The 27,069-nt window shown below is 38.3% G+C and overlaps 1 protein-coding gene across 11 annotated transcripts in view; it reads right to left on the minus strand.

Annotated features, from left to right (window-relative positions):
* Positions 1-27,069, minus strand: part of LOC138759488 (dynein axonemal heavy chain 17-like) — a 192,057-nt gene that overhangs the window by 30,394 nt on the left and 134,594 nt on the right. For all 11 annotated transcript variants that reach the window (XM_069929995.1, XM_069929994.1, XM_069929996.1 and 8 more), the window contains 13 exons: positions 26,657-26,818; positions 24,890-25,123; positions 23,144-23,308; positions 22,962-23,057; positions 21,630-21,847; positions 14,803-15,010; positions 13,333-13,448; positions 12,339-12,531; positions 9,541-9,776; positions 5,458-5,580; positions 3,675-3,879; positions 1,871-2,035; positions 1,361-1,501 (listed from right to left, as the gene is read on the minus strand). In XM_069929995.1, coding sequence (XP_069786096.1) covers positions 1,361-1,501; positions 1,871-2,035; positions 3,675-3,879; positions 5,458-5,580; positions 9,541-9,776; positions 12,339-12,531; positions 13,333-13,448; positions 14,803-15,010; positions 21,630-21,847; positions 22,962-23,057; positions 23,144-23,308; positions 24,890-25,123; positions 26,657-26,818 — 2,262 coding nt within the window. The remainder of the gene's footprint in view (positions 1-1,360; positions 1,502-1,870; positions 2,036-3,674; positions 3,880-5,457; positions 5,581-9,540; positions 9,777-12,338; positions 12,532-13,332; positions 13,449-14,802; positions 15,011-21,629; positions 21,848-22,961; positions 23,058-23,143; positions 23,309-24,889; positions 25,124-26,656; positions 26,819-27,069) is intronic.

Raw genomic sequence — 27,069 nt, forward strand, 5'->3', positions numbered from 1 at the left:
GCAAGAATGCGAAGGAAACAAAAAAATTAAAAGGTATAAGCTTTGCTGACCTACATAAACCTTTTAAAATGTCTAAAGGATCGTGGGAAAGTTGGAGCGAGAGAGAGAGATATCGCAGATCTGCCATCCCAAAATTCCATGAGGCAGAGAAATCCTTCCATGAGTACTTCTTGCATACAGCTCTTTCCCTGCTGCATGTAATTCTGGGAGGACAGGTCTGCCATCGCTCTTTCCCACCATCTTTATAAATTGTGCAGCTTTTCTTTCCCACAGTCTTTATAAATTATAAAGGTTTATATAGGTCAGCACAACAACAGGGGCTGAAGGGGTCATACTGTGCTGTACATAATGTGTTATAATTAGGCATGATTATTTTTGTTTAAATATGTCACTCAGACGTCAACAGTGCAGGATAGAATCCCCTATCCTTGGGGATGCCTTGTGAAGAGTGTGGGACACTGAGCACTGGTTAACAATGGTCCAATATGAAAGGCAATAATGGCTTCCTTAACTGGTTCACTGAACAGTCAATCAGTGTGAAAAGGGCTTCAGTCAAGTTTATTGAAAGCAGAACCCACAGGTTTTTTTTTCCCCAGACAACTATATTAGCATTTTAACTAACCACTCAAAGACATTTTAAATTGTGCGTTGTTAAACAGGTTGACAGAAGCTAACAATCTATCAGAAACTGTTCTACTATAGAGGGAAGAGTACTCTAAACTTTCTGTCAGGCACCATCGAAGTTTCTTTGAATTATGTGCGTTAAGGAAAGACCTCCTTTGCTTTGGGTGTCTAGAAGATTTGATTAACTCTCTTAATTAGCATTTGATAATTAAATCTTAACCCAAAAGGTACACAAATGGATGTTCAATATGTATTGAAGGCAAAACCTCTAAGCATTACCTCAACTGTTTTTAAGACATGAAACTTAAGCAGATTTAACTAATGTGGATAACTATTTAACATCAGTGATTTACATTTCTTAAGAGAGAACGTCAATGACAAGAGTTCACTAGAAACTGTAATAATGTACCTCAAACAAATTCAAAGAGATATGCTGCCAAAATATGGCATAAATACTGTGTCATTTCTCTGAGATCTTTGAGTGGGTGTCAATATCGGCTAAGGTGACATTGTCTACCTGAACTTAATATTCCTCACTCACGTTAGCATAATTTAAAAAACCTGTATTTTATGCTCTATGGTTCTACCGTGTATTTTTCTATCTTAACAGGGTGGACTATCACAGCGCTATGTTTTTGCATCTTACTTATGTGATTGGGCACAAAGAATTTCCCACTCAACTGCTGACCTTAACCAGTTTCTTCTTCAATATGTATTGGGCTGGACAAACATTTACCTTGAGAGAGAATTGGTAAATAGGATTGATCTTGTTGAGGTCATCAATAATGAAATAGAGTAAGGATGCTCTCTCTGCAGCAGGTCTGTAGTTTTCTCTTGCAACATTTATTTTAAGTTCTGTGACTTTAGCTTCAGCCACCTGCAAAAAGACCAAAAATGAGAACTAATACATGAAAATGCAACTAACAGCAACAGGTAGGTGCACTTGTTACCATTCTTTTCATGGCAAAGCATAATAGAGTTCACAGTAAAACAAAAAGTCAAATAGAGTGAATGAAGTTATTTAGAAAATTAATGAAAAATAGATTTGAAAATGCACATATTCAGCCACAGCTTGGTTATGTGGGCAACTATGTCCTAATGAACAATTCCAACAGAAAGATATTCTTTTCTATTGCTGATTGTAGGAAAATTATATCAATATATGATTTCAAATATCATTGCAGGAACTATTTACAGAATATAAAAAATTATAAATCCAAATCAAATCTATGATTAGGCAGCTGACCTTCCGTTCTATTTCAGTAGCAGTGAGTTTGGTTGTCTCCAAGTTCTCCACCAGAGCGGTATCACCAAGAAAATTTCCTGAGGCTTCTGAAAGTCGAGCAAGAAGAGAGTCCTCTAACTGTTTAAGAATAATCTTGAACTCATTCTGTTGTGTTGTAAGGTTTGCCTGAAAGAGTAGAGATAAATGTTATATCTCAACCATACCTTCTGCATGTGGGTGCTTTTATAAATCTACACTTCTGGAAGGGAATTTTGACTGTTAGGAATACAAATTTTTCTTTAAAATGCAGTATTACATTCAAGATTTTTGGATAACTTTTTCCAAAAATGTACTTCATTAACTGATAGTAAATAATTGCGTGTTATTTTTTTACTGAGTTAAAGGCCCTGGTTCGACTCAGGCAACTTATACTATTCTATGAATGAAAACGTCCTTCACAAGACGTCAATAAGAGTAAGCACTTTTTCTGGGAATAATTTTCTTAGAGATGTGGCCCTGTAGGAATTTTACCTCATCCAGCACCATTAAAGATTACGAACATCCTTGATCTATCCTAAATGAATAGGATTCGTAATACTCATTCTACTGGAATGACCTGAGGGCTTATGGATAGATTTGCTCAAGATTTTAAGATGGTAGTTTTATTTTGAAGCTTTTAAATAGTATGACATTTAATGCTCCCTTTCCCTTTATTTATCATGGGAAAGATCTTCAGATGCCTGATGAAATCAATTGAACTTTGGATCACATTAGGCGGCTTTTCAAAAGTAGTGTTTTATGAAGGGATGAAAATAATTTTGGTAACAGCTTTATTAATAATGTGATTTAAAAAGTATCACCTAGTCCTTAAGAGCTTTGCAATTAACTTCTTTTGAACATAATCATTGCAGGGATGTACTAGCCAATCTGAACACATCCAGTACACAAAAGCAAGAGATATATGAACAAGTTGTCTATGTTTCACTGATACTCATTGAGGCTGAAATATCAGCCAAGATTCATGGAACATTCTTATTCAAAAACTGCCTTGAAGCTTTTTATATTCAGAGAGGAACGATGGAGACATAGTTAAACATTTACTCTCCAATATCACTTTAAATAGCAGATCACTCTCTTAATAAGGAGGTTCATCACTGAACTACTGGGACTATTGCAAACATACGAATAAGTCTGCAGTGGGCATGGAACAACCACCTTATTAGAATGAACACTACGACTAAATAAGGCTAATATTTCAGAGATTGCTATTCAAGTAATTATGTGAAAATTCTTAACATTTTTCTACCATTTAACATTCTATTTTGACCTTTCAAAAATACAAGCAAACAAGTACAGAGGAAATCTTGTGGCACGGCCTATTAAGAAGCTGTCTCTCTGTTCTGTGATGAGTAAGAATGGATGGGAGGTGAGATGAAACATGATTCATCCATTTGGAAGCACTGTATATCATATCAGAGAGAGAAATATAAATAAATAGGAGGAAACAAAGATTGAATTAATAGACAATAAATGTAAAATAATACAAAAATTAATCTCGTAAATCTTTAATTTTGAGAATGATTCAAAACTTAAAGAAAACTCCACATTTACAATTGTTCCCTTTTGAGACAGGAAGTTCATTTGAAGTAATTGTCATTCAATTTTGAAAATTTGTTTATTACTATATTTAACAATTTATCCAACATAAAATGCAATTATTGTGAATGACCAATGTCACCGGAAATAGTGGTTTAATAAAATTTCTAATGTTTTTTCTAAACATCATACCACAGATTTGTCTTTCTCTCTGTCTATTTTAAATTACCTTTAGTTGTTCTAAGTCAGGGCGTTCTTTGGCAACCACCGAAGCTAGTAACTGATCTTCTAGGCCATCTCTAGTTACAAGGAAATTAATCAGAGTGCACTGAGCTTGCATTTCTGGTTTGAAATGAGGATTAAAATACTTGGTGTGGAGTATCATTCTGAATTTGGGATGATATTCAACCTCTTTATCCCCAATGTAGATATACCTGTGGGCATTGTAAAATAACCATTATTGAAGTCTTTTTTGTCACAGATTAGACTGTGCATAAATTTACCACATATTTGTAAAATATAAATATGTACACAACTCTGTAGTTAATTTATCTGTACTTGATCCGAGAAAGGAGATAAGAGATTGAACTTTGATGATAGGCTCATCTGAAACATTAGTTACCATTTGCTTGCTTTGTAGGCTGCACGACCTGCTGAGTTTCTCCCACAATTAGTGTATTGCACTTGACCTCAGTGTCTGCAGACTTCCTGGTTTAACGATCATGCCCCAGAGAGTTAGTGAACCAGAATCACTGGATATATTCAAGGTTGTATATATTGTATTTAGGGGAGTCAACGGTATGGGACAGGCAGAAAAGTGGACTGAGGCCAAGATAACTGATGAAACTGATGAAATGGGAGGAGCAGGCCACACTGCCTAACCTTATTGTTAATTCTTATATCCTAGTAGAAGCAGGATTTATTGTCATGAAGTTCGGTGTTTTGTGGCAGCGTCACAGTGCAAACATTCAGATTATAAACCATCTTACAACATTACTATATAAAAAAAACAATGCACGAAAAGTAAGGCAGAGTCCTTGGTTCATTGATTATTCAGGAACCTGATAGCAGTGGGGAAGAAGCTGTCCTTGTGCCGCTGAGTACTCGGCTTTTGGCTCCTGTACCTTTTCCCCCCAATGGTAGCAGAGTGAAGAGGGCATGATCTGGGGGGTGGGGGTCTTTGAGGAGAGAGGCTGCTTTTTTAAGACACCGCCTCGTGCAGATGTTCTCGATGGAGTGAAGGTTGGTACCTGTGATGTCACAGGCCGAGCTAACAACCCTTCGGAGTTTATTCTTGTCCTGAGAGTTGGCGCCTCCATACCAGTGATGCAACCAGCAAGAATGCTCTCCACGGTATACTGGTAGATGTTTATGAGAATTTTCAGTGATATACCAAATCTCCTCAGACACCTCACAAAGTATAGCTACAGTGATCCTTCTTTGTGAATGCATCAACATGGAGGCTCTAAGACAGATACTCATAGATGAAGACACTCATAAATTGATATATGTGGCCCTGGGCGTCTGAGGGGCTTTCCTTGGAGAATTATATATGCTTGCAGTTATACAGTGCTCTCCATAATGTTTGGGACAAAGACTCTTCTTTTCTTTATTTGCCCCTGTGGTCCACAGTTTTAAAATTGTAATTAAACAATTTACATGTAATTAAAGAACACATTCCAGATTTTATTTGAAGTTAATTGTATACATTTTGGTTTGACCAGGTAGAAATTCCAGCATTTTTTATACATAGTCCTCTCCTTTCAGGGCACCATAATGTTTGGGACATTTGGCTTTACAGGTGTTTGTGTTTCACAAGGAATTAAAGTATCTTTGTCCCAAACATTATGGAGGACATTGTATCTGCTGTAAACATGTCTATATTTTTCATATTAATAAATCAAAAGGAAATATTCCCTACTTGGTTGTTCTGGCCAATTACTTGCAATGCACCATAATTGTTGAAAGCAACCAATAATGACATAAAAAGAGTAAATGGTAGATAATCTTACTTTCCCTTTTTGACAGTGTTTCTTCCTAAGAGAGGGTCGAGCACAGCCTCCACAGTCTCACTAATATTTTCAAGCAATAGAATATCTCCATTGGATACAGCATTCTCAATGCGGTCAAGATAACTGTAAGAAATAAATATATTTTTGTATAATTTAAAGAAGAATAGTGGCCAGAAATTAGAAGGTGCATAAGGTACATGCTGTAAAGGACCATAGCAGGATGATGGGAAACTATTAGTTTACCTGTTCTGGAACACACCATGCTCACTAAAGTGCCCAGTGTCTGAAGGGAAAGATGAAGGAGCGGAAATGCAAAGGCAAGAAGACAGTAACAATTGTTGACAGAACTGAATATGAAACAGGGAGAAGGACTCAACAATGGAATAAAAAAGTCTGCTTTCCCAGTGGCAGCCTTAAATGATCTTTAATGGACCACTGATCTAGCTGTCAGGTGCTGAGGATATTAACTTCCCGCACACAAAGAAGTTCTGCCAGGAAAGGAGATTTCCTGGCAGAATTAGGGTCAACTACTACTATAAAATGGGCAAGGTATGATCCAATTTTCAGGCCAACAATTTTTTACCATTGTTTGTAAAATAGCAGTCCAATAAGCTAAGCAAGATTGGAAATAAAAATTGCTCAAATGCTGAAACCTAAAACCAGAAGCCTAGAATTTAAATTATTAGACAAGCAGTTAAAATTCAGTAGTATTTTCCAGAAATTCAAGCCCCAATCCCACAAGGCAGCTCTGGAATTTAAACCAAGTCCACATCATTGTTATAGTGAATAGTGAAACTGTTGTCTGTCATATAAAACAAGTTCACTCATATTCTCTCTGGAAAGAAAATCTGCTTTCCTTATTTTGTCTGGCTTTCATCGTGATTGACAACTAGTTCAGTGATAAATTGAGAGGACAATAAATACTAATATTTCCAGCTTAGTCCACATAACTGGACAGCACAATGGCAGTCGGTTCAGATCTCCTTCAGACTTGATTAAACCATTTAATCCTGATCTCTGGTGCTATCCGTGCTGTTCAAATCTGGGTCACTGGAGCTATAAACAGACCACTACTAGCCATGCCACTGTGCTGACAAGCTATGAGGACATTGTTTGCATAATTGCTCACCACAGCACATGTTCTGTCTGCCCCTATGTGGGTTTCCCTGAAGTGGGCTTAGCATAGGGTCACAAGCATGGAAGCCAATCCTTTGGCCTGCCAAGTTCATTGTGACTATCAACCAACCATTTACCCTAAACCTTGATGAATTCCATTTTATTTCTCCTCACATTCCTATCAACGCTATGCAGATTCTATCTTCATCTACAGTCTAGGGGCAATTTAGAGTGGCTAATTCACACATCTTTGGGATGAGGAAGGAAACCTACATGGTCACAGGCAGAACTGGCAAATTCCACACAGACAGCTCCTGAGATCAAGATTGAACCTAGATCTTTGGCACTGTACAATGTGGTACTCCTTATTGCATGGCTTCATTACATGTTTCTTGCTTTAAATTCTACTTGCCATCAAGTTCAATTTGCCAAATTTTCACTTAACCTGTCCTTATCTTGTTGAAGAGTTGATCTTGGTAGCTTAAAATCCAATGGTATGAAAACAGAATTTTCCTGGTTTAGGTAACTCACACCTCTGGCACTTTCCACCTGCACACATTTAACTGCCTACCTAGTTTTTTTTCACCTTTTTTAAAAATTCCTATCATCCCCCACAGGTTCCATCTAATTATCCCCACCTTTCTGCTTCCATCCATCACCTGTTAGCTGGTATACCACACCTCTCTTTCATATTATTATATACTGGCAATCTTTTCTGTTCTTCCTTCGTGCAGATGCAGATTCTCGTTCTGAAACATTGATTCACACCTTTTGCCTCCACAGATACTAATTGACCTACTGAATTCTTCTGGGGTTTGGTTTTTTTGTTGAAGATTCAAATATCCTCTTCACAACAGGCTCTCCCACCTATTTTTGTATCATCAACAAACATGGATTCTTGTTATTTTGCCTTTTACTCTGAGATTCTACAACCAGCATTATTATTGACTACAAATTCCAATAAATCAGCCATATAAATTCCACAGCTACAAGAGCAGGTTAAAGATTAGATATTATGCAGCAAATTATGGCGAATGCCATTACATCATCTACCAAGCTCAATGAGGAGCATGCTGGAATATTTACCATGTGTCTGGATGAGTACATATCCATCAATTTTCAGGAGGTTTGTCACTCACTATCCAGCACAAAGTTGCCCATTTGATTGGCCTTTCCTCCACCACTCTTAAAATTAAACCCCTAGATCACCAGAACACAGAGTACCACTTGAAAAATGCAATGAGTTAATCTGGCAGCACCTCCCAAACCTTTGACCTCTATCACTGAGAAGAACAAGGACAAATCACACACCATCTTGGCATACAAGTCGTTCACCATTACTGGGTCTAAATCGTGGAACTCTGCACCCAACAGCACTAGAGGAGTGCCTTCATTAGTGGGACTACAGTAGTTCAAGAAGGTGGCTTGACACAATCTTCATAGGACAATTGAGGATGAACAGTAAATACTGGCCTTGCCATTTAGAACTGAACTGAAGTTGCAAGTGACACCAAACATATATTAAGGGCATATATCTTATTGAGGTGGTACACCACCGGCCTACTGCAGGGGGCAACCTCTGTACCTGCAGGAGTGTACCTCCGGCCTACTGCAGGGGGCAACCTCTGTACCTGAAGGAGTGTACCTCCGGCCTACTGCAGGGGGCAACCTCTGTACCTGCAGGAGTGTACCTCCGGCCTACTGCAGGGGGCAACCTCTGTACCTGCAGGAGTGTACCTCCGGCCTACTGCAGGGGGCAACCTCTGTACCTGCAGGAGTGTACCACCGGCCTACTGCAGGGGGCAACCTCTGTACCTGCAGGTGTGTACCACCGGCCGACTGCAGGGGGCAACTTCTGTACCTGCAGGAGTGTAAGGGGACAGGACAACACCTGGCCAGCTATCAATCAGTCGGCCTGAATGGATCACGCCCCACCAGGTCGGGTATCAATCACCCTCCAGGATATAAGCCTGCACCGGCCTCCCGAGGCCTCACTCAGAGTTGCTGCAGCTACAGCCAGCCTGGCTCTGTAGAAGTCTTTGTGGATTAAAGCCTGTTGTACAGTCTTTACCTTGTGTGTCTGGCTAACAGCGCACCACACTTATCAGTTGCAAGTTTAGTAAACTGCATTGAAACATTTTCTGTTACAGTGCTGTCCAGTGTTGAGGATGTGCTATGACCAGAAATGAGTTAATATGATCGGCATAGTCAAGAAATGTTAATGACTAATTTGGGTAACTATTAACCAAACATTCTCACATCAGGCTTGAAAATAGACTATTCAAAGGGTCTCATAATATTACACCCTATAGCATATTCACTGACAGTGCTACTCAAATCAATAAAATGGAGATTTATCAAGGCTTTGAATCATTGTAAATATTTTTTGTTCAGTAATTGATTCAACTTACAGTACTCAGGAAATAAAGTACAGTTAATAACTACGAAAATTCAATGCAGGTAATTGGAAGATAGTTACCAATTACGTGTATAACAGTAATCTTACTTACACAACTGCCATGGTTAACAAGTTTGATTGAAAGGGAAACTACCCAATGATCTCTACACAGGTTGTCTCACTAAATACAATCAAATAAATAACAAAGAATTGAATTGAAGGATACAGTTTCTGATATCTGATGCAACAGACTGGTATACAGATAAAAATGCTGTTCACTATAACAGAAATGTATAGGCTCAGGGATTTGAATGAAATATAGAAAATTGTGGACAGATGTTAAAAACATTTCTTTCCTGGAAGAATGACAAAAGAACTCAGAGAATTTACAGGCAGAAGTGATTAAGGGAACAAAATTGGGTGCATGATGAGAAAATTAATTTAAAAACATGAATAATTTTTAAAAAATCTTAGGAAGTAAAATTTATTAAGCAGACTTTGTCAATTAAATGTTAATTATTTGGAAATCAATTTGGAGAGATTATTCAATCTGTAACCAATGTACATACCCTCTTTGTCCAAGTCTTATGACTTTCAAATCATCACCAAATTTTCTTTTAATCCATTTGATACCCTGCAGCTGAGCATCGATAAGTAAAGGCCAACGCTCCGTATTACAGAGAATTGTAGCATTTTCTGAAGATGTCCGATCACTTGGCAGTCCCTGATTATTCCATGCAGCAATGTCAACATGATCAGTCAAAAGAGTAAGTGGATCTAGGTTTTCAGTGATTGGAATTGGTACCTAAAATAATTTCCCCAAAATGTCATGTAAATATCTGATTGGAATTTACATTATCAGTACATATATACTTATGTTTATATACTTGTGATCTACACCAAGCTTTGAAATTGAATGATCAAATTCAAATGCCTTAACATTTTAAAATTTTCTAAATGACTGCTTTTCTACTTCAGAACATCTACCTAGTAACACTTACCTAGTAATTTATGCATTTTCAGTGCAGAAAAAATGGATCTTATTTCTTGTGCTATCTGAGATCAGAAAATAACTAATGATGCCATAAATGTGCTTGACCTAATTTGGTTACATAACAGGAATTGGAATTAAAGATCTTTACCTATGACCTTTGCATTTCACTCACAATAAAATGACAAATACACTCTGCCTTCAGGAATCGTTTTCATACTTTTTAGAGTTCTAAGGTCCGTTCACGCATTTCGGATGCCTGCTGTTTGCTTGATTCATTTACACACTGCCTCACAAAAAAATGGATAAAGATTACCTCCACAAATGGAGCAATGGGGAGGATGGAGGGAAATCAAGGGAAACAGAAGAAATGAGGAAAATGGAGAACAGTGCATAGATGTCCTAAGGTGAAACTCTTACTATGGAGCAGGTCTAATGGTGCCCTGAGATTGGAGGTGATCCCAAGTCTCTGCAATCAATAGTGGCAAATGGTCTGTAAACACTTAGAAGTTCATTGAAGCCTCAATCCTTGCCAGGATTGATTTCTTTTCTCATAACATTTAATGGAAGGACTTGTTGAACATAAAGGCAAGATCTTGTGGACAGGGGTGCGTGCGTATATACAATTTAAAGCAAGGCTATTTCAGAAAAGGATGCTTTTCTTATTGCAAATTAAGGTGAGGGTCATAGGTTAAGACTTTTTGATAAAATTTCTGTTGATAAATAATTAAAGCAAGCTGAACACATTAATCATGTCATGATTTGTTGGAGATTTGATGAGCAAACAAAACCTGTGTTGAGCAATGGCAGATTAACTACTTCCCGGGCCCCAAGGCTGAGGTTTAGTAAGGCTCCCCCTACCATGCCCCCTGTTCCACCCTTCATTGAATAGAATAAACTGATGTTGAGTTACAATACATAATATATTAGGGGTCTCCATAGTTGTCGACATCATGAGCATTTCCTCACTGGAATAAGGATGTGTTTGAAATTGTTATTCCTTAACGTATTCTTCAAATGTTAGGCCCTGTTTGCCCATTGACGTTTAAGAATATCCATTGAATGACATTCAAATTGGCATTGAAAAGAGGTTTTGGGATGATGGTGAGACTTTGAATGCATGCATTAGAAGTACACAGAAGTAGTGGAAAATGATGGAAGAAGCGTCACCACCAAACAAACTATCTATCTCTCTCAACACACAAAGTGCTGGAGGAATTGGACAATATTCCAGTTTTCCAGCATCCGCCGACTGTCTCCCCCCAGTCTACCTGTATCAGCGTCTGAGAATCCCACAGCACTCTTATCTTTTAAGAGGTAGTTCTACAATCTTCCATATCCAACTCGCTCCTTAAGCTTTTGCACTTTGCTTTGTTTAGATTTAAGACCCTGGTTTCAGATGGAACTAAAGCTCTTTAGATTTTATTTAAAATTCTATATGATCACTCTTCTCTAAAGGCCCTGTTACTACTGTGCTATTGATTAACCTTTCTCACTGCACAATGCGTGCTCTAAAATATCCTGCTCCTTCACTGCTTCTTCAAGATACCTTTATCAACATATACAACAAACAAAGTAAAGAAACAGTGAATTCATGGAGGAAATGGAAATGATTTTCCATATCAAGAAATACATTCGTTGGAAGGAATGTAAATTAATCCTGTTACTGGTCTATATGTAAAATCCTCTTGATTGCCCATTACATGCACTTCCAATTTCTATATTTATACTATGACTTACAATTTGGGGCCCTTACATAATTTCTAGCAATCTTTTCTGCTTCTGTTTCTTAACTCCTTCTGTACCCAAACCAATTCTTGCTTTCTCTCTTTGACTTGACTCATTCTTTATCTGAGATTATTATCTTCTATTTTGCCTATCTCTTCAAAAAGTTAATTTTCCTTAAATATTTAATTCTCATCTTTGGTCACTTGGCAACTATATAGTGGTTTAGAATATTCACATTTATTTCTATTTCTGGAATTTATTCATTGATTTTGTTATGATTGCGGCATGGATTCAGTAAAATAAATCAGTTCTGGATTTACCATTTTTGTCTGCACCAACTCTGTGAAAATATTGATTTTTTTTGTTCTACCCCTTCCTACCAATATCAACTTTTCCTTATTCTGTAACTTTCTAAATCTTTCGCTTATCTTTTACTATGCAAGTGAAGGTGGCAACAACTTATTATTTGGTCTTTGGAATACCCGCACCACCTTTTATATAATTAAATATGTACAAGCAGAAAACAATAATTAGCATCGAGTTTTTCAGTACTAATTGGATAAATTCAACAGAAAAGGGCAACAGTCATACATCTGAATAAATGAAATTAACTCACAGTTCTCTATGCAATTTAAAGCAATTCTGTACCTCTAGCTTTTCCAGGAAGGGCATCCAGAAATTATTCAAAAGTTCATTCCTGTACTTTTTAGTGAAGTATCCAACATAAGAAACAAAAGCGGTAACAAGGAGCACATCACCACACAGTGTCTTTTCCTGTTCCCTGAAATGCGCAACCGATTCTCCCCAGCGAATTTTCTCTGATACCAAACCTCCAACAAGTCTGTTAAAAAAAAATTACATTTTTAGCCTGAATGCTATAGTTTTTCTACTGTTTTTGTCTTTATTTTCCAAAAGGACAATTGGAGTGATGAAAAGAATAGGAATATTCTAGATCACAGACTAGCAGTGTGCAAAAGAAACCCAGAGAATTTTCTCTATTTTTATATTAAAGCAGCCCAAAAAGGTCACTATTTGTCCCTCAATTGCACCTTTTACAAAAGAATGTATGAGAGGTGTACATTATTTTTGTTCAGAGGAAGTTATGTTTTATAATTCAAAAGGATAGAAAAACCAAGTGAACTTCCTAAGATTGTTAAGATATGACTCCTTGGAGAGAGGCTGGGAACTTGATACAGTTGAAACAACTGAGAAGATGTCATGTCGGTGTTATAGGACTGTGAGTGCGCAACAAAACAAGATGAGCTGATTTTCTGAACAGCATCTAAATATTTGGACAGTTCATTGAGCCTTTATGATTGCAACTTCCTGACTGTGATATCACACCAAGAGGCTGTGATGTTTTCACATTCCTTGGCTTTGGAGATACCTGGTTGAAATGGGGTTGTCTGTTTTTGGATACTAGTGTGCAGCAATAGATAACCATGAGGTTTGAATATCCTTACAGTATTAATTAACATGTCACCCTCCTTACAGTGGAAAATATGGAAAAAATAAACAAGTTCAAGCTCTCTATAACATGTATTATGAAATGAGGCCCCAAGGAAAAAACAAAGTTTAAAATAGGGGAGTATCTAAAACCAGGGCAGTTTCCTGAATTAGTGGCACTGAAATCCAAAATTACCTGTTTGCAAGTGAAATAGTTGAGTTGGTATTATCAGCTTCTTCTTGACATTTGAGTTTTTCAACTGTGGCTTTTTCAAATTCAGCAGTGAACTTTGCTAAATTTTCATCCAGCTCCTGAAAATAAAATGGGCAAATGGAGAAAAATGAAGTCCAGAAACTACTTTTTGGAATTGTGTTTAATATTCTTGTTTTCCATGATAAACTCATTATTTGATCTAAAAACATTAAATGTGTTCAGTCAAATAGCAGAACGCGAATTTCTAACCTTACATGATTAGGGTATTAATTTAATTTTCTTCATCATAAAAATTGAATAAAATGTAACAAATAGATTGTGTTACAAAACAATAAAAATGCATTTAGTAACTTACATTAGATTTTTAACACAGGCAGAATGTGTTGGAAATATGTGGGTTTTTTTTAAACACTGAAATCCAGCGATATTGCTGTAAGGAAGACCTGGCATTAAGACTGCTTTAGTCATTTACAATTTGGTCATTTACACTAATGCCAGGTCAATGTGTCTTTTTGCATAGCCAGCCAGCATTCCGGGAGCAAAAGAGAATGGACGTGAAACACAAAAGCGTTGGCATCCAATGTCATGTATAACATAGTGTATTTGATAGCATGTTTGACCCATTTTTTCCCCCCAAAAAAGTTCAAAAATATTTCCATGGTCTTAGATATTCCCACTTTTATCCCCCCCAAAAAAGTTCAAAAATATTCCCATGGTCTTATATGCAAAGTTGAAATTAGGGTGATAATGGTGAGCAACACCGACAGTGATCATCGCAGCTGTGTGGAGGTTGGAAGACTTTCCCGGCAGCCCTCTTTCGGTCCCCACACTCATCATTATTGTGTTAAGAAAATGAAAGATTTGAGAGAGGTGAGCTTGGACACAAGGATTTGCAGTGACGTTACTTTTATTAACGCACAATAATTAATAGAAGAATGTGGGGAAATCATAGTGGAAATAAAACGCGCACAATTTTTAAAAGGGTGTGAAACTACACGCACAATTTACAAAAGTGTGTGAAAATACGTGCAGAATTAATAAAACATACACGCAATTTATAAAAGTGTGTGAAAATGCATGCCCATTACATCATTTATAAAAGAGCATGGGAAAATCTACTGCAAGTATTGATCGATAGCAATGGATTTCACCTTTTTCTTTCCACTCATATGCCACCTTAAGTAATCCATATGCCTTAGGTGCTCTGTGGTTAGTCAGGGATTACTTAAAATGGTATGCGAGTGGGAAAGAATGGTTGAGAACCATTGCTCTAGGCTCAGTTGTAACTGAAATATATTCTAACAGAATATTATAAACTGAAAGCATAAATTAAATTTGACGCCTGCATGACGTTTTAAAGGCATTCCACTCTCTTTAAAATGTACAATTTTATTTTTGAATATCTAAAGGGAGAGAGAGTAGTTTATTCTTTCCTGTGACATGTAAACTTACACTGATGATACGTGTTATACCCGCAAGTTTCTCCTGTGCTGCTGCTAAATCAACATTAGCCTGTGCTAGAGCTATCCTCTTTGGTTCCACCTCACAGAACACTTCATAAAATTTTACTATGTTTATACACCAGGAACATAAACCAGCGGCAGCTATGGATTTAGTACCAACAAAATCGGCATCAAACATTGGGTTTTCAAGAATTGGCCTGTTGGAACAAAATTCACAAATAGTAAAGGAAAAGGACATTTTAAATTGAAAGACATTAGCCATTTGCTATATTCTAACAAAGAACATAACCATCTTTGGTAAAATATATCATCGTGTATTCTGGCCCAAAACTGTTAAGTGATATTTATGCAGGATATAAGCAAAAGTACACCATTCAGTAAGTTTATAGACGGTCTTTTACCTGAAAACCATTTTCATATTTCTCTCGATTCCCTCAATATGCAAATACCTATTAACCACTGCCTTCAATATACACAGCAACTAAGCCTTCGCATCATTCCTGGGTAAAGAATTCCAAAGATTCACTAACACTTTCTGCTCACTTTGAGACAATAACCATAGAAACCAAATTAGCAACATGGGATGAATTTGCATTCCTTCTAACAAATAGATTTCTTGATATGGAAAATCATTTCCAGTTCCTCCATGAATTCACTGTTACTGCTAATTCACTTTGTTTGATGTATATATGGATTAAATTATTTGAAGAAGCAGTGAAGGAACAGGATATTTTTGAGCTCGCATTGTGCAGTGAGAAAGGTTCATCAATAACGTGGTAGTAACGGGGCCTTGAGAGAAAAGTGTTCATATAGAATTTTACACAAAATCAAAAGTGTTTTAGTTCCATCTGAAACCATTTGAATCTAAACAAAGCAAACTACAAAAGCATAAGGAATGAGTTGGGATAATGGTCGATTGATGAACTACCTTAAAAAAATAAGACAGCAACGTGAGATCGTCAGATCCTTCTACAAATGGGCTAGGCATTTGAAGGTCCCCAACAGTGCAGGCAGGTGGATAAACAAGATGCCTGCAGATGCTGGGAAACTGGAACATTACAGAGTGCAAGAGGAAAATTTCTCCAGCACTTTATGTATTGAGACAGGCAGATAGTTTGTTTGGTTGTGTGCTTCCTCCACCATTTCACACTACTTCTGATGCATGTACTCAAGGTATCACCATCATCCTAAAAACTACCTTAAAAGATAAGTCAGTGATGTGGGATCGTCAGATGCTGATATAGATGGGCATCTGAAGGTCCTCAAACGGGTGGCTCTTTGACCTAACTTGTTCCAGATAACTTTGATACCAACTATACTGACAATAACCACACCAGCAGTGCGAGTATAAGACAGCTTTAATAAACTAATATGTACACTGAGAGGTCTCGCCTCTCTGCAAGACGAACCTGGAAGGCTAGACTGTAGCTCTGGACTGCTTTATAGACAAGGTCACTGGGATGACCCCTGGTGACCTCGTGGTGTCATTACATATCACCACACCAACTTCATTCCTAAGTGCTACCTGAAAATGTGGTGGGGAATGACTTCCTGTCCTTGTGGTGAAAGTGCTCTCGATGGCCTTGTAATTAAATTCAGTGAGATGATGAAGAAATCAAAAGCCCTGTTTAAGAAGAAGGAGGTGAAACCAAGGTACAAACAAGGTAATTAAGGAGCATTAATAAATGCAAGAAAACGCTTAAGAAGGAAATCAGGAGGGCTAAAAGAAGGCATCAGTTTTCTCTGGCAGACAAAGTGAGACAACTCCTTGTTCCAGACATTCCAGCAAAAGGAATTAACCCTGTAAAATCCTGTGACAATTTTGTATGTTTCAATAAAATATGTAGCATTATTTATTGTACCAGCCCCTGAGTTTTGACACGTACAGAGAAAGTTATAGGGTACAATATTCAGTCCAGAAAGTTGCAATGTGACCAGATGGAATTTTTGGTCTTGTTCCTTAAGCTTATAACAGTTCAGGAACCCAGAGGCAGATTCTGTGGGATGCAGAATCAAAGTGGCAGATAACACTGAATTGCCCTGAAGACTGAGCAGAGGCGCTTCCCCCAAATCAATCATCCAATCTGCATTTGCTTTCTCCAAAGTCAAGGAGAACACATAGAGAACACTGAATATAAGGCACCAGATTGAATGATGTACAATTGAATCACTGGTTCACCAGGAAGGATATTCGGATCTCTGAATGGTGGGAAAAGGACATATTGCATGTCCTGTTGTTCCACGTCAGTGTTGTAAGAGGGCTGGAGAGCTTTGTGTGGACAAAGAGTGGATGAGGGAATTATGAAAGGAATAGTCCCATCAAAATGGCAAAAGTGGACTACGTAGAAGGCTGAGAGGGGATTTGATAGAGGTTGAGAGTTGACGGGCAAAGGAGTAACATGAGGGGAACTTCTTTACTTAGAGAGTGGTTTCTGTGTGGAATGGGCTTCCAGGAAAGATGGTAGAGGCAGGGTCAATTTTGTCATTTAAGAAGAAGTTGGATAAGTATATGGATGGGAGGGGGATGGAGGGATATGGGCAGAGAGCTGGTAAGTGGGATTAGAGGAGGGTACTTGGATCAGTGCAGACTAGAAGGGCCAAATTGGCCTGTTTCTGTGCTGTAATTGTTATATGATTAACCATTCACAGATATGTCACAGGATGCCTTCCCAGGAATGACAGCACTATAAAGGGGTTATAGTTTTACGACTGAGATGAAGAGAAACGTCTTCATTTCGAGAAACTCTCAACCACAGAAGATTGAGGCCAGTTCATTAGATAAATTCAATATGGAGTTAGTTATGGTCCTTTATGGTTAAGGGGGATCAAGGATTATCAAGATAAAGCAAGAATACTGAAGTCATTTGATCGGCCACGATCATATTGAATGGTGGGCTTAAAAGCTTAATTGCCTACTCCTGACCTATATTCCATGATTCTATGTAGGGAACCTGCTGCCAGGCTGGTAACCTTGGAATCGGGAAACTTTATCACCTTTCAAGTAGACAGAAATGCTGTTGCTTCTGGTAAGATATGGGGGTGGGGGGGGGGGGGGGGTTGGGAGGGGTTTGTGCATCTACATCAACAAGGGTATGAATGTCTCTGTAGTAAAGGAGATTAGGACCTGGCTAGAGGAAGCCACAGTAGCAGGGCAGGACTATTTTGAAACCACAGACTGGAGTGCATTCAGAAAGGTGGCCACCTACAATGACCACATCAACAATGACAAGTATCCCTGCACAGTGACTAGCTACCTAAGCAAGTATATTGAGGATGTCACATTGATCAAACACTGCACACCCATGGTAAATCAAAAACCATTGTTAGACATGGAGGTTCGTGCATCACTCAGAGCTCGTGACACTGCTTTCAGGTGGGTGACAAAATGGCATGGACATCTGCGAGTGTTGAATTCTCCCATGCAATCAGGAAGGCAAAGCTTGATTAGGCACAGAGAATCCAAAGACCCTTCTGCGACACAGGGAACATGAGGTGTATTTGGCAGGTATTCAAACATTAACAATAAGTCAACCCTGCGGGTCAGGAACAGGTTGACTACCTTCTATGCAAGGTTTGATGAGGAAAACATGGTGACATTAAAGAAAGCCTCATTTCTCCCTGAACAGGCACCCTGCAAAGCTGTGGCTGAGGTGAACCCACACAAGATGAACCCACACAAAACGGCAGGTCCAGATAACATACCTGGTTGGGCGCTGAAGGACTGTGTGGCCTAGCTGTCAGAATAAACATCTTCAACATCTCACTGAGTAGTCTACTGTCCCCACAGGTTTCAAGGCAGCTATCTCCTCTCTCTGCTCAAGAAAGTGATAGTAACTGGACTAAATGACCATCACCCAGTGGCACCAATGTCCACAATCATGCTTTAAATGGCTGGTGATGGAACACACCCAAGAGTGCCTTCTAGCGACATTAGAACCATTCCAGTTTGCCTACGGTTCAAACCATTACACAGATAATGCAACAACCTTGACCCCCCACTCTGTTCTGACCCACCTAGAGAATGATGCCTTATACACCAGGATATTTTACGATAATAGCTCAGAGGCTGGTGGTTAAACTGCCCTTGTTGGGACTCAACACCCCTCTCTGCAATTTGATTCTGGACTTTAATGTCTAGTTTTTCTGGCCGAAAAACCTCAATCCCGAACAGGCTGAGTTCTGGCGCACCTCAGAGCTGTGTATTCAACCAGCTACTGTTCATACTGCTGACTCAAAACTGCACTGCCAGATACAGCTCCAAAACAATCATCAAATTTGTAGTTGGCCTCATCAACAACAATGATGAGTCGCATTACAGAGAGGAGATTGAAAAAGCTTATAAAAGGACTATTTTGTGCCCTAGGCCAATGACTTGTAAACCCCCCCCCCCCACAAAAAAAAATACCAACTTCAATTTTCAAAAACATATGTTTTGTAGAAAAAATGTAAAGCACAAGACTTAAAACTGCTAAATTTATTTTAAATTGCAAGCAAGAATAAGGCAAAATTACTGACCTAGAAGATTTTCACAAACTGTGCACCTCCATTATATTTAACATAATATAAAATATATTAGCATAAAAAGCATTTTGTATTAACAGTTAATAAAAGATTTTAAAAAGTGTATAAAACACAACAGACAGCACAAAAAAAGCTAATAATGAAACAATTAATTTAAAACTTAACAATGTATCTTTTCTCAACAAGCATTGAAACTACTCACAGGCCTGACTACTCAAAGTAGTATCTGCTGGCAAAGCCAAGTTTCATGAAATTTAATAAAGAGATATGTTGTCTGGTGAGTGTGTGTGGGGGCTGTGCAGGCTCAATGCAGGTATCTATTTATAAACCAAATACACAACACAACAAATTTGAGCAAGAAGAAACTGACGGGGGAAGACAGGCTCTATTGAGCTGTTCGATAGCAAGGCAGACTGATCACTTGTTCACACTTGATACGCATGCACGGCAAATGTTGTGGCAATTGTGAGAAGAATGGGAAAAGATACTGTATATTTTCATTTGTGTGTGTGGCCACCACAACAAGATATATATGATAAATCAAATACAAGTTGGTTTCAGTTACCTGCATTTATCTATATTTTATCTGTGTTAATTTTTTATGTCTCTTTTTAAAAATATTAATATTTTGTGCCAAAGGATCCCCATTGACTCTTTTTAAAATATCAATATTCTTTACCAAGCAAAGAGTCTCCCCTTTGCCTGACTCTCTTTACAAAATCAATATTCTTTACCAAGGCAAAGGGTCCGTCCCCCCCCCCCCCCCCCCTTTTCCTTGGTAAGGAATATTGATATTTTAAAGGGTCCCTCCCCTCCCTTTGCCTCTACTAGGGGGAACAGGATCCCTCAAAATCATAGGCCCATGTCAAATGGCCCACCTGTCCCCTCCCCCCTGATCTGGCTTCCCCTTCCCCTCTGTCCTGGCTCCCCCCACCCCCCCCATTCTGACTTTCTCCTCTACCTGCTCTGGCTACCCCCCTCTTTTTCTGGCTACACCCCTCTCTTTTTCTGGTTTCCCCCCCCTCCCCTCTGTTCTGGCTTCCACCCCCTCCTCACTTCAGTTCTGGCTTACCTTCAAAACCTGCCACTGTCACACAGTAGCCGCTCGACGTTGACTGAAGCACTGCAGTTGTTGCCGCTCATGCAAGAACTATGCGCCTGCACATAGCTGTGCTAAACCTTTCCCTGTCTGCGGGGCCCACTGTGCATGCACCTGCCGGCGCCGGTAGTCAAATCCATTGCGCATGCACTAACCGGCACTCACCCATGTGCAAAAGAATAAAGATGGCTGCGCCCGGCCAGCCAACAGACTGTGGGTCTCCAACTAATAAGTTAGTACACAGGAACTTCTCACATTTCACCTCTGCACACAGGACGTACAGCCATTCTGACTGTGCCTCTCTGAGGTCTGTGCCCTAGGTGGCTACCTAGTTTACCTAGTGGTAGTGCCAGCCTGGCCTGAGTCTCCACGTGACCAAAACCAGGAGATGTTTGTGGACTTCAGGATAACAAAGTCAACCATTCTCCACTACACATCAATGGTTCCATCATGGAAAACGTGGAGAAGAAAAAGTTCCTTGCTGTGTGTATCAGTGACGACCTATCCTGGATTCAAACCACTTCCTCATTAGTCAGAAAAAGTAACAGTGCCTACACTTCCTTAGAGACTGAGGAGGGCCCCTCAACTAGACACATTTTAGAGGAGCACAAGAGTGTCCTATCTGGTTGCATTAGTAGGTGGAATGGTAACTGAAAAGCATCACACATACATACATATAGTCTCGCATTATCAGCAATTTTACATTGCGCGGTTTCAGTTACCAGCGGTCTGAAAATATTAAATGGGGGTGTGGGGAGAGAGAAAGAGTACATTTACATAATTTTTATTACAGTGTATTGTGTATAATCCATACTAAGTGTTAATTACATTTTAATGGGAAAGTGATATAGAATGGCATTGGAAATTAACATTGAAAATACCTGCACATAATGGATAATAAGGGAATTCAAGCACACATTCTCTCTTCCACAGTGGGCATGAAGTCATCACCAAATTATTAGCTTAAATATTAGTGTTCTCAATTCAGCATAATTTCAGTTTATATTACATTCAGTTTACATAATTTTCAAAGGATTCTATTGTTTCAACAAATCATTAGGATTTACTGCACATAAAACCTTTCACCATAATTCTTAAATAGGCACAATTTTACATTTTGAAGTTCTGCTTCAGAGAACATTTGTTTAACAGGTAAAATTCTACACTAATTTATATTTAATAATTCATTGACATACCGGAAAGCTTTCAGAGAAGTCTCAGGGATTCGCTCCTTGTCATAATTTATCAATGTATCTAAGAAACCATCCACTTTACCCATCATAACTTTGGCAGCTTTCCAGCTCCTGTCTTTTGGGACCTTCCCACTTGGTGCTAAAAGGATCATTACAGCACCAGTTACTAGAACTACCGCATCTGGTGGGGAGCCAAAAGACTTCAACTCTGTCAAGTTGCTCTAGCAAATAAACAAAAGTAAATTATGAGTTAAAAACCATGACTAAACATGGCAAGACCTCACTAACATTTAGAAATTGGCTCATGAATGCCATGTCGCACAATTGGCAGATAATAATACCAACAAGGGAGTCTAATCAACTTCCTTTGTTATGCAAGTAGAATTACGACTGCAAAATCTCTCACCTATAATGACTTGGGGTCACCACTAAACTAAGATTTAACTGGAGACACATAGGAGATGAAGATAATGGAGTATGAAGCTAAAAACAATTTGTTGGAAGAACTGCAGGTCAAGCAGTATCAGTGAGAGGAAATTATTCTTTTTCTCCCACCGATGGTGTTTGACCTGCTGAGAGCCTCCAGCAGATTGTGTGAGCTAAAACTTAACTTTGCATTGTCACATAAATACAGTGAATAGTCGGCCAAAAGTTACATGGACAATGTTATCGATACAGCTAGCAACTTAAAACTGACTTGCTTTTACTTCCCCAGATCGAATGGAGGCTATTTTTAAAATCTGAAACCTGAACCCCATTTCTCTCTTCATAAATGTGGCCTGACCAACTGTATGTTCCCAATATCTCCTGTTTTTGACTCTGTTCCCCTGAGTCTTGGAAATGTATCACCATTTAGAACCTTAGAACACTGCCCCACAAAAATGGGCCTTTTTTCCCCATTTAGTTCCTGCCAAAATATTTATTCTACCTCGTCCCATCAACCTGCACTCGCCTCCCATTGAAGTACCTATTGAATTTCTCTTAAATGTCAAAATAATGCTGCAGATAAATTACCTCTTTTGACCATAATGTCCATGATGATTATCAGGCAGCATTTATATATCAACCTGAACCAATCTCATTTTCCCTTTCACATTCCCACAAACTCCCCACAATTCTTACATTAAGGAAAATTTACAGGAGCCAATTAACTTACCGACCAGCATATTTTTGGTAAAACTCAAACTCTCACAGAATGTGCAAATTCCACAAATATCACCTCGGTCAAGGTCAAACTTGGAATAAACCCCATCTCAAATAAATAAGAAACTACATTCGACTCATGATCTATTTTTGGGGTTTTACCAATATATATTATTTCATTATAAGTTATACCTTATTTAATGTATTCAGTGCTTCCTGAGCAGCAATTAACGCTGGCTCTGCTTTTGCTAAGTCTTCTTCACAAGCATGTTGTTTCTCTCTTACATTCTAAATATGAATAAAACACATTATTGCATTTTTACAATGTTCAAAATGACAATTGTTAATGGTCATCATCAAGGCTAATATAGTACCTCATTAATGATTTGTACTTTTTTCTCCTCTTCATCTGCAATTCTTTTATTTTTGGTTACAATCTCTGTTTGCTGACCAACAACTTTAATTAATTTGTCTGCATCTTCATTCTTTTGCTGCAGTTCCACTTCTTGTATGGCAAGTTTACTTTTTAAGTCATTCACCTCAAAATAAAGACATTGATTTTTGAGTTTTATTCTTTAGTACATGCTATAAGGTTCACATTCGGAGATCCCGAAATACCCCTTGAATGTCTTACTCAAAGGAGTCAAGGAAAGTATTGTGCAATTGTGGTGCACCTTGTTCCTTTGGAATTTTTAAGTCAATAAATCTATCCGAAAGAATTAATTCAGTAGAGAGAAATATATGAAATGCTGCTCTCTGAAGTGATAGATACAAACTTTACTCAGTGTGAATTGGAAGCTTTTGAAGATCTCCAATTCACTGTGGAGGTCCTCCTTGTCTATAGCTCTCCAAACACAGATCAAAAATGAAAGTGGCACCCAGGATCTTCAGGACGACAAAGATAATATCTAAGGAATCTTTTTAGTTACATTTTTCCTCATTTTGCCAAATAAAGTTTGGAATTTCAGCTTCAAGCAATTGGTGACTGATCAATGTTTATGTAACTTCAAAGTAAGAATTGTGCTATTATATTTTTATTAACTTTAGACTTAATAGTTACAGTTCAATTAATTTCAAAGTTAATACTATTTTAGAAAAGGGGAAAAATGAATGTTGTTACTTTGTCTAATATTTAATTGAGTGCGCTTACATTTTAGACCATAAGACAAGAGCAGAAAGAGGCTATTCAGCCCATTGAGTCAGTCCTGCCATTTAATCATAAGTCAATCCATTTTCCTACAGCCCCACTGGCCGGCCTTCTCCCTATGACTAATCAAGAACCTATCAATCTCTGTCTTAAAAACACCCAGACCTGGCCTCCACTATCTCCTGTGGCAAAAAAATTCTACAAATTTCCTCAACCACCTTCTGGTTGATGAAATCCCTCCACATCTCTGTTCTAAGCGGATGACTTACAAACCTATTGTGCCCACTTGTCCTAGACTCTCCCACAATGGGAAACAACCTTTCTCTATCTACGCTGTCCACACCTTTCAACATTCAAGATGTTTCAGTGAGATCCCCTCTCATTCTCCAAAATCAACCATATCATCTACAAATCTGGCCACAAGCCATTCATTTCATAATCCAAATCATTAATATACATCATAAAAAGAAACAGCCTCAACACCGACCCCTATGGACCACTGCCAATCAGAGAATGCTTCACTTACACTCTTTTCTTGTTAACTACCCTCTTGTGTGGCACCTTGGCAAAGGCCTTCTGAAAATCTAAATACACAACATCCACTGCATCTTCCTTATCCAGCCAGCTTATCACTTCTAGTATCTGGACTCACTTCCCTTCCCTGATTCCCTTTGACATCTGGCACACTGCTAATGCCTTCCACAGTGAAGATGCAAAGTACTCAGTTTCTCTGTCATCTCCTTGTCTCCCATTATTATTTCTCCAATGTCATTTTCTAGTGGTCCTCCAACTACTCTCACATCTCTTTCACTCTTTATAATTTCTAAGAGCACGATTTCTCTCAGCAAAAGTAGCTCAATGGTTATCATGAATAAATAATCAACTGGTATGTGCTGAAACAATGATTGAAACTTTAACAATAATTTCAATTTATCAAATGTTCTAGTTAACATTAATTATTAGTTTTTCAAACCTGGCTAGCAGTACTGTGAAGTTTTGCCAAACCATTTTCCAGTCGATCCATTTTAGCAATCAAGTCTTTCCTTTTGCTAGACAATAGGTTTTGATAAAGTTTAATTTGTTCCAAAAATGTTTTGGGTGTTGTGTAATTGTAGCGTCTTTCAGTAGCTAGGTAGACTGCAGATATTTCTTGGACACTTTTATGTACGAATGCCATGAACTGGCTTATGGAGTTCTTTACTTCAACCTGAAACGTAAAATAGTACAACAATGTGAAATGCACATCTGACACCACTTCCAAGATTTTCACGGACCATTTTCATGGATCCATATTTTCACAACATGCGTGCAGCCCGTTTTTGTATGACTAAAAGCAATGAGCCGAAGTGTTTCCCAAGCAGGCAGTCATTTTGCACCCAGGCAGATTTCCTTTAGAAGGCTTTCCTTTGGGGATACTTTCTTGTGCATTCCAGAACAATTTGTCTCGATCTCAAACTTACAACTCTTATCTGCCCCACCCATCAATATGCTAAACTGGTGGAGTTGTGATGCAAAGGCTGATTCAGATTTATTGTTAGAGTACATACACGACATCACACAACCCCAAGATTCTTTTTCCTGTGGGTGAGGCAAAATTACTACTTATTGGAAGTGCAAAAAACTGTACTCAACATACATATGTAAACAAATTAAAAAATGTAAACAAACTGTGCAGTATGCAGGGGGAAAAATCAATAAAGAGCATAAATAAGAGTCCTTAAATGAGTCCCTGATTGAGTATGTGGTTGAGAAGTCTCATGTGGAGGGGGTAGCAATTATTCCTGAACCTGGCGGTGTGAGTCATGAGACACCTATACCTCTTTTCTGATGGTAGCAGCAAAAACAGAGTGTGTGCTAGGTGATATGGATCCTAGAAGATTTGCTGCTGCTCTCTAACAGCAGCATTCCCTATAGATGTTCTCGATGGTGGGGAAGTTTTTGTCTGTGATCTCCTGGGCTGTGTCCACTACCTGGTGCTACCTGGTTTTATGCTCAGGGGTACTGGTGTCCCCAAAAGTATCAGAAATTCATGATGCCTTGGGCTTTGTATAACAATTATCTTTAAGAGTGAAATGTTTTCTTTGCATCTATATATATTTGTATTGTAATCCTGTTTAACAAAATATTAATAAAGTGTGCCTACTTCATAAACAATGCAAACATTTTAGAGGTCAGTTTGCATTAAGAGCTTTTGTGCTGTTTAATGAATAAACTTTTGCAAGACAGATAAAAGAGTTGCAAAACTGAGGAAAGCCGAAAGAGTAAAATTACAAAGTGACATAAGGACTTTGAAATCCATCGCCAAGAAAATTATTTATGAAAGGAGGATAGCAATGAAATTTTAGATGTGGAAGTTTATAAGTTGTCCCTGTTTCTGCAAGGGTTTCCTCTGGGTGCTCCAGTTTCCTCCCACTCCTGGGTTGTAGGTCAGTTGGGCATAATTGGGCAGCATGGGCCAAAAGGGCCTGCTACCATGCTGCATGTCTCAATTTAAAATTTAAGGTTTTTCAATGCAGAGTCAGAAAATTAATAAAGAGAAATTTGAAGCATTCAAGTTTTCAAGCAATAAAGGAGTGAATGAAATCTTCGACAACCGTCAAGATAAGAGAAGGACAGAAAAGTAAAATGTGTGGTGGATAAAATAGAGGATTTGAAGTTAAAATAAAGAATACAAAAATTAAACTGTCAAGCATTGAGTATTTTAAATAACAATGAAAATAGAAATTATTAAACATTTTACCTCAATTCCCTCAGTGTTGGCAAGGAAACGCTTACTAACAGATATCAAAGCATCTTCTGGCCATTCATGGAACCAGTTTATTGACGTGCAATTTACCAAAGCAGGGAACTTTCGAGCACGTACCCGTAGAACTGAACCCACAGGTGAAAAACACAGAACAACCTGCAATCCCAAAAAAAGCGTATAAAGAGAAACATGATGCAAAATAACTGAAAAATAATGTAATAAATTTTGCTATGTTTAATTATGATTTCAGTTAACAGTGATTTTAGTTGGTAAAATATGATAATCATTTTTTTTTAGGTTAGTTACTATTATTTATCATAAAATTGTGGACTAGAACAATGCCACTACTCAGCACATTGAGTTGGTGCCAGTATTTCTGAAAGCAACCAGTTGGCCCCTTTCAACAG

Source organism: Narcine bancroftii, chromosome 3 (genome assembly GCF_036971445.1).
Source record: "Narcine bancroftii isolate sNarBan1 chromosome 3, sNarBan1.hap1, whole genome shotgun sequence".
Taxonomy (NCBI): domain Eukaryota; kingdom Metazoa; phylum Chordata; class Chondrichthyes; order Torpediniformes; family Narcinidae; genus Narcine; species Narcine bancroftii.